General features: G+C 42.4%; 1 protein-coding gene across 9 annotated transcripts in view; it reads left to right on the plus strand.

Annotated features, from left to right (window-relative positions):
* RNF212 (ring finger protein 212) overlaps positions 1-22,832 on the plus strand; it is a 146,593-nt gene that overhangs the window by 104,480 nt on the left and 19,281 nt on the right. For 7 of the 9 annotated variants that reach the window (XM_073568796.1, XM_073568797.1, XM_073568799.1 and 4 more), the window contains 6 exons: positions 927-981; positions 5,132-5,177; positions 6,797-6,857; positions 14,095-14,149; positions 21,474-21,519; positions 21,636-21,696. In XM_073568796.1, coding sequence (XP_073424897.1) covers positions 927-981; positions 5,132-5,177; positions 6,797-6,857; positions 14,095-14,149; positions 21,474-21,519; positions 21,636-21,696 — 324 coding nt within the window. The remainder of the gene's footprint in view (positions 1-926; positions 982-5,131; positions 5,178-6,796; positions 6,858-14,094; positions 14,150-21,473; positions 21,520-21,635; positions 21,697-22,832) is intronic. The other 2 variants (XM_073568798.1, XM_073568800.1) reach the window with 2 other exon arrangements.

Raw genomic sequence — 22,832 nt, forward strand, 5'->3', positions numbered from 1 at the left:
CAATTAAGGAATTTGCTCCTCAGACCTTCTGGGGTCTTCACAACACAGAACCAGACTGCAATCGGAGGGCAATAAAACCTTCACACTGCTTATCTATTAACTGCTCCAATATTTATGCTTATCCCTCTTCCTTAATGACTATTCCGCTTCTCATCACTTGTCTTAGCTATTGCGTTATTTCTGTGCTGTCTTGTGTATAAATATGTGATTCTTCAGCTTTTGTATTAGTCTAGCCTGACGAAGAGACCTGCGTAGTCTCGAAAGCTTGCAATTTGTTACCATCTTTTCAGTTAGCCATTAAAAGGTATCAACCACTGAGGACTTTCAATTCTAAATATTCTCTATATACTGGCTAACACGGTACAAATATATATATTTTTATGGTTCATTCAGACATCAGTGTTTCACATATGAGTGCTATCTGTGTTTTTCACTGATGGCACTCGCACCTAGCACAGTGTATGGGACTGTGCATACGTCCATGCAAAATTTTGGAGACCTGTCCAAAATTGATCCAAGTATCACATTGAACTCGACAATGCAAGTCTGCTTATCTGTAACAAAGTTGGACCGTTATTAATGGATTATTCTATAAGAGAAGGTGGAGAAACTTTTTATTTAAGTTCACATGCAAGAAAAACTGATGAAAATCAGACCAAACTGATGAAAATCTGATGAAAGTTGGTCTGTTTTTCTTGTACGTGAAAAAAATGGCGTCTGAATGGGGCCTTATTAATTTACTAGTGAAATGGGTCCAATATGTGGTTGGACAGCACATGGAAAACCTCTTTGTTGATTACTTGCTGTCAGTTTCAAACACTGTTGTGTGAATTCGGCCTTACTTGTTATTCTCCAGAAATATTTTCTTAAAGTTCTTACATTTTACAGCAAAAGGTTAAAAAGACCCTCTTTTGTTTATGCTTCAGCCAATTCAGAAGACCGACGTTCTCCATCCGTATCACACGTTCCCAGCCTCAATATGTAAGTATGGTGCACAGAGTCCTCAGGTACAGCCTACAATGGTACGGCCAGGCAGTGCGGTTTTGGCACAGCCATGATACGTGTGGTTGATTGCATGTGTTTTTCATGAACAGTGCATTTTTTTCTACATGTTGCTTAGCAAGTTCATTAACCCAAATATGCCATGTCGATTAACTTGGTATATTAAATTTGGGTAATTAAGTAATGCACAGTGAAATCATGTATGAAAAAACTGCATGCATTCAACTGCAGGTGTTAAGACTATATCACATGCAGGCCATCTAGTAATTGCACTTCAACCAAAAACATTAGCAACTACTACAATAATTAGAGATGAGCGACTTTGCCTTTTTTAGGATCGAGTCGGGTTTCATGAAACCCGACATTCTCAAAAGTCGAGTCGAATTAAATCGGGCGACTATCGTGAAAAGTCGAAGGTCCGACTGAAACACGAAACCCAATGCAAGTCAGTGGGGAAGCAAAGTCGGCAGGGAGTGGAGGACAGTAAACACACCTACATGCCGCACCGCTTTTTTACAGTGCGCGGAATCTCTCTCTCTCGTGCAAGCATTCTGGGAAATCCGACTTTGGCGCTCGTTTTGCCGACCGTATGGCCGATTTCACCCTGTGGTCGGGTTTCGGTTGGCGAAACCCGACTTTACCATAAGTTGGTGACTTATGAATCTGGCCGACCTGTTTTGCTCAACTCTAACAATAATTACTTAATTTTGCAGCCCAAAAGCTTTTTCACCCTCAAATCCATGCAGCCAGTACAATCATGAACAGCTGCGATTTTCGAGATGTTCCATATAAGGAGTCTAGATATATGAATATCATTTATTATCCTTTGTAAAAAAAAATTTTTAGAACATTTTTTATGTATATTCACTAATTTAACACTAATGTTTATTAACTATTTTATGTTTATTCACTATCACTATCAAATTGGACACACACTTTTTTAAGTGTGCCCATCTGTATTATTTTACACTATATGGATCAATTTATATTATCATTCATATCACTACATTTATAGTTATATATATATATATATATATATATATATATATATGTATGTATCACCTGGATGTATATTTATGTATTTGAATATTAATATATTGGAGCATTATACTATATTAATGTAAACGCTGTAATTTGTTGATTATTGGTAGTTGGTGGATATATGGAGACTACCTTAATGGATATTTATTGTTTATTTCATTATCACTTTATTATTCATTTTCTATTTTTCATTTTTTCATATATATATATATATATATATATATATATATATATATATATACACTCACTGGCCACTTTATTAGGTACACCATGCTAGTAACGGGTTGGACCCCCTTTTGCCTTCAGAACTGCCTCAATTCTTCGTGGCAGAGATTCAACAAGGTGCTGGAAGCATTCCTCAGAGATTTTGGACCATATTGACATGATGGCATCACACAGTTGGCGCAGATTTGTCGGCTGCACATCCCTGATGCGAATCTCCCGTTCCACCACATCCCAAAGATGCTCTATTGGATTGAGATCTGGTGACTGAGGAGGCCATTTGAGTACAGTGAACTCATTGTCATGTTCAAGAAACCAATCTGAGATGATTCGAGCTTTATGACATGGCGCATTATCCTGCTGAAAGTAGCCATCAGATGTTGGGTACATTGTGGTCATAAAGGGATGGACATGGTCAGCAACAATACTCAGGTAGGCTGTGGCGTTGCAACGATGCTCAATTGGTACCAAGGGGCCCAAAGAGTGCCAAGAAAAAATTCCCCACACCATGACACCAGCACCACCAGCCTGAACCGTTGATACAAGGCTGGATGGATCCATGCTTTCATGTTGTTTACGCCAAATTCTGACCCTACCATCCGAATGTCGCAGCAGAAATCGAGACTCATCAGACCAGGCAACGTTTTTCCAATCTTCTACTGTCCAATTTCGATGAGCTTGTGCAAATTGTAGCCTCAGTTTCCTGTTCTTAGCTGAGAGGAGTGGTACCCAGTGTGGTCTTCTGCTGCTGTAGCCCATCTGCCTCAAAGTTCGACGCACTGTGCGTTCAGAGATGCTCTTCTGCCTACCTTGGTTGTAACGGGTGGCAATTTGAGTCACTGTTGCCTTTCTATCAGCTCGAACCAGTCTGCCCATTCTCCTCTGACCTCTGGCATCAACAAGGCATTTCCGGCCACAGAACTGCCGCTCACTGGATTTTTTTTCTTTTTCGGACCATTCTCTGTAAACCCTAGAGATGGTTGTGCGTGAAAATCCCAGTAGATCAGCAGTTTCTGAAATACTCAGACCAGCCCTTCTGGCACCAACAATCATGCCACGTTCAAAGGCACTCAAATCACCTTTCTTCCCCATACTGATGCTCGGTTTGAACTGCAGGAGATTGTCTTGACCATGTCTACATGCCTAAATGCACTGAGTTGCCGCCATGTGATTGGCTGATTAGAAATTAAGTCTTAACACACAGTTGGACAGGTGTACCTAATAAAGTGGCCAGTGAGTGTATATATATATATATATATATATATATATATATATATATATTTTTTTTTTTTTTATAATATATTTTTTTATATCCAGAATATGGATAAGATGACCTCAGTTTATATACAATCTTTAAATTCCCTTTTATATTTGGAATGATCAGAGAAGGTGGCACTGTCTCATTATTTCTCAATTCCTCATTTGAACTGATGGTATTATCTCCTGTACTAGCTCAGATAGCGGTGTGCGCTCTCTCATGCTGTCGGATAGTGAGTCACCGTGGCAACGCGTCCTTAGCTTGGCTGATTCCTCCCCCCGCTCTGACGCGTTGGGCGGTGGGTGGATCAGTCACGTGAGACGCCGAGCAGCCTGACGTCACTCCCCTTCACAGCGAGACAAGCGCCATTACATCCCGCTGCCACCAATGCAGACAGGACTATAAATAGATCAAGGAGGCACTCCGGCATTAACGTATTTCCCCCATAGAAGAAGCGAAACGCGCGTCGGGTCACAAGGACTACTCCCAGGTCAGGTATGATTCACCAGGTGTTACTCTCCTAACTTCATATATTTAATGGGCTAAATCTTCATATATCTACCAAGATTGCCATGCACTATTTGCTTTCGGCACTATCTGCACTTAGCGGATTAACTATTATTGTGATATATTGAAAGTCCATTCCTGTACTATATTAATTTAGCAGTACTATACTTTTGGCATTCACACTAAGTATATATTTAATAGCCTAGTTCTGCACTAGTGCACTTTATTAAGGGAATTAGGGTACTATTATTAGTGGTAGTACTGTTGATATATATATATATATTTACTAAGACTGCTGGCATTACCACTAGCACTTTGTATTATCTGCATTTTGTGGATTAACCGTTATTGTGATTTATTGAAAGTCTATTTTTGTACTACCCTAATATAACCTGTAAGCAGTGCCATATATATATTTTTGCACTAGTGCACTTTATTATGTGATTTTTGTAACACCTATGCAATTTTATACTTGTGGAAACTATTTTAGGTTTTTTAGACCATTGATTGGTCATACATATATATATTATTTCCAACAGAGGATGCCTAATAATAGAGTATACAAGTTTTTATGACTTTAGTGATGTGTGAATAAAGCTACCTGTGGTCTGTAGTCCTTAATTTGCACCTGTATCTTCATTATTTTATCTTATTATTGGTGTTTTGAATAAAGATGGATTGAGATTTATTTGAACTTGGCGTATACTTCCTTTTTTTTGGTAAGAGTTATTTATATATGGGAAGTGCCTGCTTTAGGCCTTTTTGATTTTTTTCGGGTGTTTACAGTACAGTACAATCATTACTTTGTATGTTTGCAATGCTCCCATCGAGGCACACCATATTTACCATCATATAAGTGTAAAAATAAGTAATGTTCTGTTTCATACAGATCTATAACCTGATTGTCCTGTGCCTAATATTTTCTCTGTAATAGGGCCCCTGCCTATTCCATGTGCCATTTTAGCTGGTTTCTTGGATAATTAGATAACAGATGGACTGTTGGGCTTGGATGTAATTACAACCTCTCCATCCCCTGTAGTTACATCTCTATTTTTACATTTAATTGTATGTGTGGGGTACTAATCATTTATGTTTGCACAGGGATGAGTTGATGGACCAAACATCTAACGCATCCAGGAAAAGAAATGTAAGTTTTAGTTAGGGATGGACATTTCTGCCAAAAAAAAAAAAAAAAAGTTTTCATTTTTTTTCAATTTTAAATGCTTTGTGTGAAGTCCTGTAACGTGATCGTGGGTCGCTGATGGGTTACCCCGACAGTCTGGTGCTGATGACCCTCGTGCCTGTCATTACGAGCCGCTTCTTGCCGGCGTTCATAGGAGATCTTGATTTTTGCTTCACATAGCAGTGCTGAAGTGCAGGCGATCGGACAATCGCAGTTTCAAGTCTCCTAAGAGAACTATTCAATAAACTAAAAAGTGAGGAAAAAAGGTTTAAAAATATGAAAAAATTAAAAACACAGACGTTCAAATACTTCCGCTTTCGCTCCATTAAAAAATACACAATTTTAGTATAGCTGAGTTCAGAAATGTTCGATCTATGAAAATATAAAATAAATTAATCAGTTTGCTAAACAGCATTACGAGAAAAAAAAATCAAGACGCTAGAATCACCTTAAAGGGAACCTGTCACCCCCCCAGGGCGTTTTTAAGTAAAAGAGCCTGCTCACTGCGCAGGCGCCAGATTTCCAGCCCCACAGTTTGAATACATCATAACACACTGCGGGGCGGGATCTGGGGCCTCCGCAACACGCAGGCGCGATAGCCTGATGTCAGTTCAGCGCGCACTGTGCATGCCCGAAATCTGTTGGCACACCGCAGGTGCCGGCATACAGCACAGGAGGAGGCGGCGCACAGACAGCAGGGGCATGATGGACGGCTGGGAGGCGACTGATACAGGGGGACACACCATACCTATGGGACTCAATACAGGTATGGGAACCTAGTTATAAAAGTCAATATTTCAGCGTTACTAGGGATCAGAAGCAGAAGTGTCACCTTCACAGAATGCAACCTTAGTGCTGCTGAAGGTGGCTCTTTAACTTAAAAACGCCCTGGGGGGTGACAGGTTCCCTTTAATATTGCAATGCAATGCAATAAGAGGAAATCAAAGCGTAAAATGAACCCCAAAATGTTATCAATAAAAACGTCAGCTCAGGGCTCCAAAAAATAAGCCATCACAAAGATCTCGAAAAATGAAAAGTTATGGGTCTCTGAAAATGGCGACAAAAACTTTTTTTTTTAGTACAAATTTCGAAAGAAAAAAAAATGTCATCACTTGAATAAAGACTGAAAAATAGAGGTTTGGAATCCGCCTACTCGTACTGACATGGAAAATCTTATTGCCAGATCAGTTTTTATTATAAAGTGAACCTGGTAAATAAGAAGAACAACAAACAGTTGTGGAATTGCATTTTTTTTTTCAATTTCATCGCCCTTGGATTTTTTTTCTGTTTTTCAGTATACTATATGGTAAAGTCAATGGTACCATTCAATAGTTCAACTCGTCCCGCAAAAAACAAGCCCTAATATGGCTGTATTGATGGAAAAGTAAAAAAGTTATGGCTCTTGGAAGAAGAGGGGGAACGAAAATGGAAATGAACCAGGGTTGAAGGGGTTGATTTAATCACCCTGCGCTGTTTTAGGTGTAAATATATAGGCTGTACATAAGTAATTTATATGTTTTCGGTATTAACGCAATTCTCTGATACAATGTTATTGGTGTAAACAATTCTTTTTACATTGACAGTCAACCATTGGTGGTCTAACTCGATTATCGTTGGTCACTCCTTCTCCGCCTGGGTTCAAGGGTAACTTTCTAAAGATTTGTTCTCTTTTAAACTTGTTTATTGTATAATATATCATATACATTTAATCATCCATTATCTTTTAGTGTCATTATTGTCAGATGCTGTCTTTTTTTTTTTTTTTGCTGAATGTTCACGACTTGTACTTCCGGTTTACTCACCCATGCAGCAAGTTACTGCAACTTTCATTAAAAAGTTAGGATTTAATTTCAAGGTTTCTATTCACATTGTACAGTTAAGCATCACAATTTTGTGTAGCATGACTTTGGTCAAGTTATTGGCTTTACTATTACAGTACAATTTAAGGCAAGGTTTTAATTTGACTTCCAATAAAAAATAGGATTAGGGTGGTGCACACAGCGTCTTTATCTCTGGCTGGGATAAAGACGTTACAAAAGCACAAAAAATGAAACCTTAGTGACCACCAATGTGACTTAAAACTAAGTGACTAGCATTCCCCCCACGGGTCAAAATGCAGCAGCCATGGGCTGTACACTATAGCTGCATCAGCCATGATCAGTGTTGGCACCGACAATGGCCAATTAACCCCTTAGATGCTGCTGTTAATTGTGACTACGGCATCTAAATGGTTATCAGAGTGTGGGGGTCTCTCTTTAATGCCAACAGCACCACAAAATCATGATTGTATGATCCTGATAGTTACCATGGCAATTCACAGCCAAATAACAGCCTTAGAGCCTGCCAGCGATAGGGGCCTGTTCAAAAGTTAGCAACATGTAGGTAGTAAAAATTACATTTTTCATTCCTGGCATGCCATTTTGCGTTAATTCCTGAAAAGCACCTGAAGGGTTAATAAACTACTTGAAAGCCGTTTTGAATATATTGAGGGGTGCTGTTTTTAAAATGGTCTCACTTTTTGGGGTTTTCCAATGTATCAGTCCCCCAAAGCTGAAAAATGTTTTGTAACTTTCCTTGAAAATAAAATGAAAAATGACTGCTAAAATTTTAAAGCTTTTAACAACCTAACAAAATAAAAGATCAGTTTACAGATGGTGCTGATTGTAAAGCCAACATGAGGGAAATGGCATTGTGTGGTGTGACTATCTGGATTAAAGGGATAATCTTTTACAATAAAATCTAAAAATTAGCAATTTACAAATATATCAACCGAAATTTGCCATTATCATAAAATATAATTTGTCACAAAAAAAAGTCTAAAAATTACTGGGATATGTTGAAACATTCCAGAGTTATTACCACATAAAGTGACACGTCTGATTTGAATATTTTGGCCTGGTCACTAAGCGGTTAATGCCCAGCAATGTAAAAACGGCATGCTGTGCACATGTTCATTATTTTGTTGCTTCTTTTACCTACTTTAGGGTTCGTAAACTGTGAGATGATTAAACAAAGTAACATGTCAATATGTTGGGCAGCTTCATGTGGAAACTGTCATGATCCATGCTGGATCATGACAGATAAAAAGCACAGGTAACCTTTTTTTTTTTTTTCCCTTAAGCTGTGTGCTTAAGTTTGGTTTTGCCCCCGGTGGCCATTAGGATTATTACACAGTGGTGTCTTTTGTCCTAGTTTGCCCCCGGTGAGGGTGAGCGTTATTGCACATGATTATAAAGCGGGTGTGATTGCTCTGACTCTGCTATAAAAGTGTCAGGTGTTGCAATCACTGTTGGTGAAAGTGTTCATTTCAACCATCCTTGGTGGAGGAAGGATCTAGAGAGAGGTCCTGGCAGCTCAGTGAGAGCCCTGGTGTGGAAAGAGTCAGAGGGGATTTCCTTGCAGCTCTGACAGAGCTTGGTGGCAGCTATTCAGGAGGAAAGCTGCATTCTGGTGGTGGACTCTGTTGCTGGGAGAAAGAGCAAAGCTAAGTGGTGTTACCCCTGTTTTGTGACTTCCCTTAGGTGTGTTTCAGTGCAGTGGTGGGATTAGTTTCCGCACCGTCCATTTCACTAGTGAGGGATAGGTGCAGGGCGAGCTAGGGTTCTTAGGTTCCAGCTCGGCGACAGGTACGCAGCCTGTTTAGGGACTGTTAGGAGTGTAGAGACTGGCTCAGGGGAGTGCAGGAGGTCTCCACGTCACCGTTCCCTATCGCAGGGCCCACCATTGTAATTGTTTACCTGGTTTTTCCCCTTATTATTTAAATTAGCCCTGCTGGAGGCGGTGTATCCAGTTTTGCGTGTAATTCTGAAAGTCGCCTGCTGGAGGCGGTGTATCCGGCTGCACATTTTATTGTTTAAATTCGCCCTACTGGAGGCGGTGTATCCAGGGTCGCGTGTGTCATATAAATTCACCCTGCTGGAGGCGGTGTGTCCAGTCACACGTGACCTTTACATTATCACCAACCCTAACATTTCTCTCTGGTGAGCCATGGACCAAGTGCAGACCGGTGAGCAGTTGTTGCTGGCCCTCACTGAGATTAGTGAGGAGCTGAATGATGCGGTTCAGCAGCACCTGCAGCGGAATTATGGGTCTGAGGCCTACCCTCTGCCTCAACTAGAGGGTCCATATACGGCTTTGGCCAGGATGTGCCGTGGAGTCCCTGATGGGGAGCAGGACTTCCTTATACAGGCGGACGTACCCGGGTGGGTGGAGTTGGTGTCCCCATGGTGCTGCCTGGTGTTCCCCAAGGTGAAGGGGTACGTCCCTGTAGTGAGCAGACTAATTATTTAGTCCTTGGCACTCACGCTGAAACTTCAGTTATATCAGAGAAGCCATGTCCCCCTGGTCGTGTGGAGGAAGACGACCTGGGAGTGTATATTTCCTCCTCGCCCTCTGAAGGTACTTTGTCAGCAGAGGTGATGGTTGGCGAGATACCTGCGGGCATACCGGTGCTTGTAAACAGTGGAGCAGAAGTCAGTCTGGTGGATGCTCAGTTTGTCCAGACTCATGGTCTGAGTGTTGAGACGCTGGACAAACCCATAAGCGTCCAGGCCATTAACTCTGTTCCACTGAGCCAGGGGGGTTAAACCAAGTCGTAAAAAACATTGTGCTGCATAGTGAACATCATGACGAGTCCCAGTCATACTACGTCTTGGAGGGAAATCCAGCACCTATCGTTGTGGGCCCCCTTGGTTTTTTAAAAACACACCCCGGTCTTAGGTTGGCGGACTAGGGAAGTAGTCAGCTGGGCAGTTGTGTAGGGGCTACTGTCTCTGCCGTCTCTCTACAATCGTCCCCTTCCTCTCCAGTGAGAGCAGTGGAGGTGCTGCAGGAGAGTAGGGGCAAGGCTCAACCCTCGCCATTAGCCAACCCTGAGAGGCGCAGACCTCGTAGTAGGAGGGATTGGAGGGTGGTTTTTCCCTTGGTGAATTGCAGGAGTGTGAGTGTGGTGACACAGAGGGACGCCTCTGTTGTCAGTTCCAGAAAGAGTTCACCCTATTTTGACAAACGAATGTGTGGCAATAAACGTTCAGGTCCGGACCTGTGTGTGAGCGAGCATGTATGGGTGGCCACCAAAAACGTCCAGTGGAAGTGTGTTGCTGGGGTCTGGAATTCTCAGGCGATCGGGCCGTATCTGGTGTCGGCTATCCAGGGCCCGGAGTCTTACCAGCTTGAATTACTCCCAAACATGCACATACACAACTCGTTCCCCAGGTCGGCGCTTCAGAGATGTGTGGTACCTCCAGAACATACATTGCCAATACCAGCGGTGCTCGTTTGTCATCAACCTGACGTGCAGGTAGTTGCTGGGGTGAACTCTGGACCTGGGCGTCCCCGCTGTAGGTGGTTCCCTGATGAGGAGCGGTCTGGAGGGTCCAGAAGCCCCTCATTAAGGGGAGGGTACTGTCATGATCCATACTGGATCATGACAGATAAAAAGCACAGGTAACCTTTTTTTTTTCCTTAAGCTGTGTGCTTAAGTTTGGTTTTGCCCCCGGTGGCCATTAGGATTATTACACAGTGGTGTCTTTTGTTCTAGTTTGCCCCCGGTGGTGGTGAGCGTTATTGCACATGATTATAAAGCAGGTGTGATTGCTCTGGCTCTGATATAAAAGAGTGTCAGGTGTTGCAATCACTGTTGGTGAAAGTGTTCATTTCAACCATCCTTGGTGGAGGAAGGATCTAGAGAGAGGTCCTGGCAGCTCAGTGAGAGCCCTGGTGTGGAAAGAGTCAGAGGGCATTTCCTTGCAGCGCTGACAGAGCTTGGTGGCAGCTATTCAGGAGGAAAGCTGCATTCTGGTGGTGGACTCTGTTGCTGGGAGCAAGAGCAACGCTAAGTGGTGTTACCCTTGTTTTGTGACTTCCCTTATGTGTGTTTCAGTGCAGTGGTGGGATTAGTTTCCGCACCGTCCATTTCACTAGTGAGGGATAGGTGCAGGGCGAGCTAGGGTTCTTAGGTTCCAGCTCGGCGACAGGTGCGGAGCCCATATAGGGACTGTTAGGAGTGTAGAGACTGGCTCAGGGGAGTGCAGGAGGTCTCCACGTCCCCGTTCCCTATCGCAGTTCCCAGCATTGTAATTGTTTCCCTGGTGTTTCCCCTTATTATTTAAATTCGCACTGCTGGAGGCAGTGTATCCAGTTTTACGTGTAATTCTGAAATTCTCCTGCTTGAAGCGGTGTATCCGGCTGCACGTTTTATTGTTTAAATTCGCCCTACTGGAGGCGGTGTATCCAGGGTCGCGTGTGTCATATAAATTCGCCCTGCTGGAGGCGGTGTGTCCAGGGTCGCGTGTGTCATATAAATTCGCCCTGCTGGAGGCGGTGTGTCCAGTCACACGTAACCATTACAGAAACTGCCCGCTTTTTATAGTATAAAGTGTAGGAAAAAGACACCGGCAACAAAGCCACACTTAAAAAAAAAAAAAAAAGCGCTAGCAAAGTAGTTTCAGGAAAAAGACCTTTCTCCTGAAGAAAGGTCTTTCTCAGGGAGCGTGCCATCTTCAGTGCATAAAGAGGGCAACACATCATCATGTAGCAATTTCAGATATCCAGTGGCATTGAGGTTTCCATTGATGACGAATGGCCCCACTATCTTTGTACCCCATATACCACACTATACCATCAATTATGGGTGTTAGGTCCGAGCATTCCTACATGAACAGTTTCCTGGAAAGTGGATTGGTTATCGTGGGCCAGTTGATTGGCCACCAGGTCTCCTGATCTGACCCCCTTAGACTTTTATCTTTGGGGTCATCTGAAGGCAATTGTCTATGCTATGAAGATACGAGATGTGCAGCTTCTGAGACAACGGATACTAGAAGCCTGTGCTAGCATTTCTTCTGCGGTGCCCTCTTTATGCACTGAAGATCGCACAATCCCTGAGTTTTTCCAGCAAGATGGTGCACCACCACATTATGTGTGTCAGGTCCGAGCATTCCTACAAGGAATATGACCCCCTTAGACTAGCATTTCTTCTGCGGTGTTGCTATCAGTGTGTCAAGAGTGGGAGAAGAGGGTTGCATTGACAATCCAACACAATGGGCAGCACTTTGAACACATTTTATAAGTGGTCATAAACTCATGAAAGAATAAAGTTACGTTAAAACCAAGCACACCCTTATTTTTCTTGTGAAATTCTCAATAAATTTGATGTCACATGACCCTCTTCCCATTGGAAAAAATAAAGTTGGATCCAAAATGGCCAACTTCAAAATGGCCGCCATGGTCACCACCCATCATGAAAAATGTCCCCCCTCCCATATACTAATGTGCCAGAAACAGGAAGTTGATATCACCAACCATTCCCATTTTATTTAGGTGTATCCATATAAATGGCCCACCCTGTACAATATTTGCTGCAGCAAACAAGGCCACTCACTGCCATTAAAAATACGATAACCATGAAGGGGTGTCCTTGGTCTCTACTTTGTTTATGTAGATGATACACGTCACATCCACGAGTGCCAGGACACAATTTTTTGAGCAGAACGTTGCCCAGAGCATCACATGACCTCACTGGCTTGTCTTCCTAGAATGCATTCTCGAGCCGTCTCTCTTGTGAGACTACCTTTACCTAAACATATCTAAACACAACTTGAAATAACATTGATGCAAAATAGTTACCGTATTTTTCGCTTTGTAAGACGCACTTTTTTTCCCCCAAATTTGGGGGGAAAATAGGGGTGCGTCTTACAATGCAAACATACGTTTTTTGGGCTGCCGCTGCGGGTGTCCGTTACTTGCCGCCACCACGCTGGGTCCTCCAGGTGCTGCCGCCGCGCCGGGTCCCTCAGGTGCTGCTGCCGCCGCGCTGTGTCCCCCGGTGCCTGCTGCCGCCACCGGGCTCTGTCCCGTGCTGCGTGGGGGGCTCTGCCGTTTCATCCATACCTGCGCTGTGGCTTGCTTCCTGGAAAATCGCCGCCGCGCAAGCGCAGATGGAGATCTCGGCACTGAAATCTCAGCCCTGAAATCTCATCTCCCGAGATTTCAGTGCCGAGATCTCCATCTGCGCTTGCGCGGCGGCCATTTTCCAGGAAGCAAGCCACCGCGCAGGCATGGATGGAACAGCAGAGCCCCCCACGCAGCACGGGACAGAGCCCGGTGGCGGCGGCAAGCACCGGGGGACACAGCACGGCGGCGGCAGCAGCACCCGAGGGACCCAGCGCGGCGGCGGCAGCACTCGGATGACCCAGCGCGGCAGCACCAGGTACAGAGTGGGCGACAGCACCCCGGGGACAGACCGGTAAGCAATAAGACGCCTGGATTATAAGAAGCACCACCATTTTATTGAAAAACGTTTTTTCCTATTTTTCTCAAAATTTGGGGTGCGTCTTATAATCCGGAGCGTCTTATAAAGCGAAAAATACGGTACTTGACTTCTTAATGAGGACCTGTCACTGGATTTTTTTAAATTTGAAACTAAGCTCATTCTCCAATCACCGTTGTTTCACTAATTCTGGAACACGTTTTCTTTTTCTTTGTGCTCCTCTGTTTTCAGGTTATGACCCCTCATAATAAAGATGCAAATTTACTTTTTCTCCTCTATGACAAAAGTTCCTAGTTATCAGCCCTGAGGTATTACTTTGTAAAGGAGTGCACAGGAAAAAAAAAGAAAAACTGTTCCAGAATCAGTGAACCAGTGGTAATTGGAATAAGGTACTCAGGTTAAATTAAAAATCCAGTGAAGAATCCTTCTTGGCAGTACCTGAGGCTCTTCAGCGGTGGACAACCCCTTTAAGTGGAAAAGTGGATCTGCGCTTTAAGTTTAACATAAATCATCCATGTAATGATAAGTAAATCATGGTTATTGATATTGTCTGTAAGAAAATGCATGTGTTTGATTGTTTTTTCCTTTTATAAAAAAAATCTGTTTGTGCTTCAGTCAATTCAGAGGACAGATTTTCTCCATCTGCATCACAAGTGCTCAGCATCAATAAGTAAGTAGGAGCAGAAAGCTCTTAAATACAAACCACAAGGCTATGTTCCCACTATGAGTATTTGCTGAGATATTGATGCTGCAGATTTTCTGCAACTATTAGGTAAATTTGGTTACTTGCATTTTTTATGTTCATTTTTATCGTGTCTGACATTGCGGACTTTGTCCTTTGGTATGTCTTGTCTTGTTTTAAATAAAGCTACATGTTTTTAATATTTCCTGATATTTGGCTTGAAGAAAACTTTATTGATACAGCTTTGTGGGTTATACATGCCTTTTTAATGCATTTCTGCAGTGAAAAACTCACCTAAAATACATGATGTGTTTTACCTGAAATTTTTTTTGCATCTGATACAATTCTACAGGCAAAAATTCGCATATAAGGTCCCCTTCACACGTCCATGTTTTTGGTCCGTATGCAGTCCGTTTTGTAAGGACCGCAACTATGGACATGCACACACCTATTGTATTCAGTGGTGGTGCGCCTATGTCAGATTTTTCACACAGACCGTGTGTCCATGTGAAAAACCCGCAGACATGTACTTTTTTTTTTGTCTCCGGCAGCACGCGTGACATCTGTGTGACACGTACCCAAATGAAACTACAACTGTCATCATCCTCACCTGGTCTACTTGTGATCAGCTGTAGTCAGCACCTGCCGCTTGGGAATACCAATCATTAAATAAATTAATTAAAAAAACGGTCTGGGGTCCCCACAATATTTTAAAACCAGTGCAGATAAAGCAGACAGCTGCGGCTTCTATTATCAGGCTGGGATGGTCAATGGTTATTGTCCTGTCTCGTGCCAAAAAATATGACTCAAGCAGCTTCAGAATTAGTACATCACATTAGATGCCCCCATTCTGGTGCTTTACCCGGCTCTATCCGATGCCCTGGTGTGGTTGCAATCAAGGCAATATATGGGTTTTATGACAGCTATGATTTGTCAAAAATCACAGCTGCCATCAAGCCCTGAGGTTAGTAATGCAAAGGTAACAGTCAGACACCCCCATTACTAACCCAGTAGTGAAAAGAAACACACACACACACATACAGAGAAAAGTCCTTTAATTGTAAAAACCTCAACTCGACAATTACCCTCTTTTACCCATTTATTTGAAAAAATAAAAGTAATCAACAAGGGTCCATCGTAAATCCATAATAAGGAGGTCCCACGACGATGACCTACTCTGCTACAGCTGGAGGCAGTGATCAGCTGTGATATCAGTAACGTGACAGCTCACCATGGCAACCGGAACACAATGAGAGTAGCGTGAGAACCGCCAGCTGTTACCTGCTTTAACCTTACTGACATCTCACCGCGTGCTGCGTCATTTGTATTCTTTATTCTATTCCAGTACTTGTCACACTAATGGTACACATAGATGATACACTTGGACACATACACAAGTATGCCACATGGATGGCACACTGACACGGACCAAGGACCTCACCGGTACTGGTTTTTCCAGTACCACAATCACCAGCATGTGTGAAGGAGGCCTAAGGCCATGTGCACACGATGCAGATTTGCAGCGTTTCCGCAGCGGATTTTACCGCGCAGAAACGTTGCATATCCGCATTGTGATGTACAGTACCTTTAAAATGAATGAAAAAAAAAAAACGCTGTGCAGACGCTGCGGATTTTTCCGCGCGGTTTTCCTGCGGTACAAAATCTGCAGCATGTTACTTCTTTTGTGCGGTTTTCTATCTCCCCTGTTACCAAATCCGCAGGGGGAAGACCGCAATGGAAAACCGCACAAAAACCGCATGAAAACCGCGTGAAAAATGGAAGAAATCCGCAGGAAAAATGCAGGTCATTTGACCTGCGGTTTTCTTCCATTCTGCACGGAAAAATGCGCAGGGCTCAAAACTCCGTCTGCACTCAGCCTAATACTCAGTGTACCTGCAGTGTACATTTCATCCACTTTGCTGGAACTGTAAGACACAGATTTTTTTTTATGTGAAAATCCTCAGTAACAATATCTCACAAAAGGTCATCATGGTAAGTTAACCTCAGCCAGTGCAGGGATACAAACACAGCTGATCGTGCTCTTTTCATGGTGCCTTGTTGGATAATTGAAGAATTTTAATATTTTTTCAGATACAGAAGCGCCACATTTACTGTCATATAGGTGTAAAACAATAATATGGAGAACATTATTTTGCACAGAGATGTAAGGCCTCATTCAGTCTTCCTCATTTGTTCACATATGCAAAAAATGGTCCAAAGTGTTATCAGTGTTTTGGATCCGAGTTTCATCAATGTTCGGTCAGTGTTTCATCAGTGTTTTCCACGTATAAATAAATTACAAAGCTTGTCCTATTCTTTGCAATGTGAATTATGGACAGCACATGGATTCCATTTGTGTGCTGTCCATGATTTTCACCGACCCATAGACTTGTATTGGTGCTACTTTACATCCATAAAGCCAAGGAAAAAAAGGACATGTCTCCATAACTTTTGCACGGACACTCGGTCCACAAAAAGAAGACCACAGATAGAACACATATGTGAAAAACTGACGTCTGAATGAGACTCAAATGCCATATCTGTAAGAGCTAATGGCTATGACTATGGGGGTATATGCAGCCAACATTTTGCTGTGGATTTGCTTGTAGAAAACCATATACAGTGTGTAAGACCGCGCTTACTATATGTGTTGGGGGACACTCGCTTGGCAACGGGATGAAGGCACACAGGCATGTCACAAAAACAGTCTATTTGGTTTATGTAGACATCATAAACCACTTGAGGCCATGTTATATGTGGCAGGCTTAACACAGTCCATAACACTTATTAGTATAGTATTAGTTTAGTATAGTATATTATGTTTGGGATCATTGTCTTGTTGGTAGACAAATCACCGTCCCAGTCTCAGGTCTTTTGCAGACTCCAACAGGTTTTCTTCAAGAATGGTCCTGTATTTGGCTCCATCCATCTTCCCATCAATTTTAACCATCTTCCCTGTACCTGCTGAAGAAAAGCAGGCCCAAACCATGATGCTGCCACCACCATGTTTGACAGTGGGGATGGTGTGTTCAGGATGATGAGCTATGTTGCCTTTACGCCAAACATATCATTTGGCATTGTTGCCAAAAAGTTCGATTTTTGGTTTCATCTGACCAGATCACCTTCTTCCACATATTTGGTGTGTCTCCCAGGTGGCTTGTTGCAAACTTTAAACAACACTTTTTATGGATATCTTTGAGAAATGGCTTTCTTCTTGCCACTCTTCCATAAAGGCCAGATTTGTGGAGTGTATGACTGATTGTTGTCCTATCTACAGACTGTCCCACCTCAACTGTAGATCTCTGCAGTTCATCCACAGCGATCATGTTCCGCTTGGCTGCATCTCCGATTAGTCTTGTCCTTGTTTGAGATGAAAGTTTAGAGGGACGGCCGGGTCTTGGTAGATTTGCAGTGGTATGATACTCCTTCCATTTCAATATGATCGCTTGCACAGTGCTCCTTGGGATGGTTAAAGTTTTGGAAATCATTTTGTATCCAAATCCGGCTTTAAACTTCTCCACAACAGTATCACGGACCTGCCTGTTGTGTTCCTTGGTCTTCATGATGCTCTCTGTACTTCAAACAGAACACTGAGACTATCACAGAGCAGGTGCATTTATACGGAGACTTGATTACACACAGGTGGATTATATTTATCATCATTAGTCATTTAGGACAACATTTGATCATTCACTGATCCACAATGAAGTTCTGGAGTGAGTTTGCTGCACTGAAAGTAAGTAAAGGGGCCGAATAATATTGCACGCTCCACTTTTCAGTTTTTGAATTTCCACAAAAATTTAAAATAACCAATAAATTTTGTTTAACATCACACTTGTGTTTCACTTGTTGTTGATTCTTCACCAAAAATTTACATTTGGTGTCTTTATGTTTGAAGCATGATATGTGGGAAAAGGTTGAAAAGTTCCAGGAGGCCGAATACTTTCGCAAGGCACTGTGGGACAGTCTGGATAAACGGAATACTGGGATAGGCATACATTCCTCCATTTCCCTTGAGGAAGCCATGCTTGGGTTGGCGATACGCGTGGGGTCTCCCCTCCTCCTCCCATTACATAATGCGGGCACTGAGTCTTTGTCCATGATTTTTTGAGGACTCTCCTTATCTATGGGTTGGTGGCAGATAATAATAATAAACTTTATTTCTATAGCGCCGACACATTCCGCAGCACTTTACATTTCAGAGGGGACTTGTTCAGACAATAGACATTACAGCATAACAATAATCACATAGATCGTAACAGATACCAAGAGGAATGAGGGCCCTGCTCGCAAGTTTACAATCTATGAGGGAAAAAAAAAAAAAGAAGGGAGACACGAAAGGTGGGTGGTAACAGTTGCCCTGATTGTATGGACCAGCCATAATGTTAAGTGTGTAACCGTACAGACACAGAGGGCTAATGGATGCATAAAGCATGTGGGAACATGATGCGGGGAACCTGGTTATGGTAAAAACTTTTGGCTGTGCCACACAGGGATGGAATAGGTTAATGTGTTGAGGCGGTAGGCCAGTCTGAATAAATAAGTTTTCAGGGCACGCTTAAAATTGTGGGGATTGGGGACTAATATTGACCTGGGAAGTGCATTCCAAAGAATTGGCGCAGCACGTGTATAGTCTTGGAGACGGGAGTGGGAGGTTCTGATTATTGTGGATGCTAACCTCAGGTCATCAGCAGAACGGAGGGCGCGGGTAGGATGGTATACTGAAACAAGGGAGGAGATGTAGGGTGGTGCTGAGCCATGAAGAGCTTTGTGGGTGAGGGTAATAAGTTTGTACTGGATTCTGGAGTGGATGGGTAGCCAGTGTAATGACTGGCACAAGGTAGAGGCATCGGTGTAACGATTGGCAAGGAATATGATCCTGGCAGCAGCATTCAACACAGCTTGGAGGGGGAGAGTTTTGTAAGAGGGAGACCGATTAGAAGAGAGTTACAATTGTCGAGACGAGAACGAATAAGAGAAACAGTAAGAGTTTTTGCGGAGTCAAAAGTAAGAAAAGGTCGAATTCTAGAAATGTTTTTGAGGTGCAGATAACAAGAGTGAGCTAGTGATCGGATGTGGGGGACAAAGGAAAGCTCGGAGTCAAGTATGACCCCAAGACAGCGGGCATGTTGCTGGGGAGTAATAGTGGAACCAAACACGGAAATGGCAATGTCGGGTATAGGTACATTAGTAGCGGGAGTTCAGACTTTGACAGGTTCAGCTTCAGATATAGTGAGGACATGATGTTAGACACAGCGTTTAGACAATCGCTGGTGTTTTCTAGAAAGGCAGGCGTGATGTCAGGCAAAGAAGCATATAATTGGGTGTCATCAGCATAGAGATGGTACTGGAAACCAAATCTACTGATTGTTTGACCAATAGGGGCAGTGTACAAAGAGAAGAGGAGGGGGCCTAGGACTGATCCTTGAGCAACCCCAACAGCAAGGGGAAGATGAGAGGAGGAGGAGCCAGCAAATGATACAGTAAAGGAGCGGTCAGAGAGATAGGAGGAGAACCAGGAGAGAACGGTGTCCTTGAGGCCAATGGAACGGAGCATAGTGAAGAGGAGCTGATGATCCACAGTGTCGAATGCTGCAGAGAGATCCAAGAGAATTAGCATGGAGTAATGACCATTAGATTTAGCTGTTAGTAGATCATTAGAGACTTTAGTGAGGGCAGTTTCAGTAGAGTGTAAAGAGCGGAAACCGGATTGGAGAGGGTGGAGAAGAGAGTTATCAAAGAGATAGCGGATAAGACGGGAGTGGACCAGGCGTTCCAGGAGTTTAGAGATGAAGGGAAGATTAGAGACAGGTCTATAGTTAGCGGCACAGTTTTGGTCGAGGGATGATTTTTTAAGTAGTGGATGTATGATGGGATGCTTAAATGAGGAGGGAAAGATACCAGAAGAGAGAGAGAGAGGTTAAATATTTTAGTTAGGTGAGGGGTGACAGCAGGGGAAAGGGACTGGAGTAGATGTGACGGAAATGGGTCACTGGTGCAAGTGGTTGGGCGAGAAGATGCAAAGAGCCTGCTTACTTCTTCTGTGACTAGTTCAAAATGCAGATAGGCATCTATTGTGTTATTTTGCCTCTATTTGGATATTCACCAGCATTATTCAATGTTCCTTTATTGGTCTGGCTTCCATATATATGGATTTACATTCTTTCCTCATCCCTTTAAATCTTGACCAATGGGTCATATAGGGTATTGAGATCTCTCAGATCTCTTTCAACTTGCAGCAATTGTTTTTGATTCACTTTTAGTGACCTGCACTTTATTTGCTGATTTTGCACATAATGCCTTGTCATGATGCATATCATTATTATATTTGACATTTTATACTTGTCATAATGCCTTGTCATGATACATATCATTATTATATTTTACATCTTTTTCTATTGAATTATTGTCTTGTGCATTATTTTTGCATCTTTGCTGTATAGAGTACTGTATATTTATTCCTATACAAACCCTTTGCCTTAGCATTGTGGAGGAGTGGAGCATTAGGTTCTTATTTTAGAACCTTTTTAGGAGTGTTACACACGGCCAATTTGTCCTGGCCTTTTTTAAATTGTTTTTATTCTTATCAATGTCACTTTTAGTGTGTAATTTTCTGTGTTAATAAAATTTATTAATTTGTTTATATATTTTTGTGTTATATTGTGGTTATGACCCTGGGGTTGATCGCGTCCATCATACACACTTCTTTCTCTTGTTGGAGGCATACATTCAGACACACAGATCTCGGATACTGGTTCAGGTACCGCCGGAGCAGTGTAATGATTCAGATAATGCTACACAAGGACCAGGGACTATTGTTTCAAAACTGTCCACACAAGGACCAGAGACTTCAGGTTCAGGACTGGTCCCACAAGGACCAGGGCCTTCAGGTTCAGAACTAGCCGCACAAAGACCAGGGACTTCGGGTTCAGGACAGTGGCCACACCAGGACCAGGGGACCGAACAACTCACTAGTAATACACCTAACTCACTAATGAATTAATGTTGCTTAGCATCTCCCTATTGGAGATGTTCCCTTTTAAACGAGAGCCATCTCGCAGGTGCATGCGCTTTCCCTTCAAGAACCAGGAGAACCCAAGAAACAGGGAGAACATTGAGGGACACGCCGCACAGCTGGGGCAGTGAGTATGTCGGCGTCCCTGCATGGAGGGGGGAAGGGGAGACATGCAGGGATGCCGGCAGCGGCATTACAGAGAGGTTGTTTGGCATTAGGGCCTGGATGTAATTACAACTTCTCCATGATGTTTCTTTGATTTTATGTGTGACGTACTTATCATTTCTGTTTCAACAGGGTTGAGTTAATGGACCAAACATCTAACTCATCCAGAAGAAAAAATGTAAGTTTAAATGTAGATATATGAGCTATACATTAATCATTGACATACATCTCGTAATAGAACAATTGCCCAATATAGTTTTCTATTGTATAAAGCAAATTCTTTTACATTTACAGTTAACCATTGGTGGCTCAAGTCGATTATCATTGATAACTCCCTCTCCGCCTGGATTCATGGGTAACTTTCTAAATAACTGTTTAATCATTAATTACTATTATTGTATAATGTATTAAGTACATCTGCACATCCATTGTTTTCCAGTGCTTCAGTGTACAGTTGCATAAGGCAGAGTCATTTTTTGGGGTTGAATGATCATAATTGGTACTATGGGTTTGTTCACCTATCTAGGTTCCTACACATGTTTTTGCTACAGGTTTCTTAAAAAAAGAAAAGACTTTAAATGCTTTCGGACCTGCCATTGACTTTAAACATCGGGCAGTACGCTTATAAAACTACAGTGAGGTTTTGGAGCATTGTTGCAGTACAGTAAGTAGCTGCACTAGTTACATTGTTGCATCACTAGTAACAGGGGAAATCGGCAAAAATAAAAATGTATTTAAATCTTGAAATGTCCTCCAAAAGTATGCTATCCACTTATGTGAGGCCACAGTGTATGAATCATAAAAAGATAATTCCTAAGGAAAGGGGAGCACAATTTAAAATGTATTTTAGTGGTGCTTTGCAGTAAAAAAAAAAAGTGAAAATGTCATAAAAATCTGATCTCAGGGGTCTGAAAAAAAGAGATATTAATTATATGCACAGCCAAATAAAAGACATCACTGAAAAAATAGCAGCCATACTTGCAATACCATGGCCAGACACAAATGCACAGCAGGATGCAGCAGGTCACCCATGATAAAGGTGTACCTGCTGCATCCTGTTGTTCTATGAAAAGCAAAATAAGATAAATTGTTTATCTCTTAAAACCGCATGCACAAAAAAAACTAAAAATGTGCCTGGTCTTGAACTGGTTAATGTTTCTATTCACACTGTACAAATAAAGGGAACCTGTCACGTGAAAAATTGCTATTAGCCTGCAGATACAGTGGGGAAAAAAGTATTTAGTCAGCCACCAATTGTACAAGTTGTCCCACTTAAAAAGATGAGAGAGGCCTGTAATTGACATCATAGGTAGATCACAATTAGGAGTCAAAATGAGAAAACAAATCCAGAAAATCACTTTGTCTGATTTGGCAAGATTTATTTTGCAAATTATGGTGGAAAATAAGTATTTGGTCGCCTAAAAATATGCAAGATTTCTGGCTCTCACAGACCTGTATCTTTAAGAGGCTCATCTGTCCTCCACTCATTAC

The sequence above is a fragment of the Dendrobates tinctorius genome, unplaced genomic scaffold (assembly GCF_039654945.1).
Source record: "Dendrobates tinctorius isolate UK_male_01 unplaced genomic scaffold, ASM3965494v1 ptg000022l, whole genome shotgun sequence".
NCBI classification, from domain to species: domain Eukaryota; kingdom Metazoa; phylum Chordata; class Amphibia; order Anura; family Dendrobatidae; genus Dendrobates; species Dendrobates tinctorius.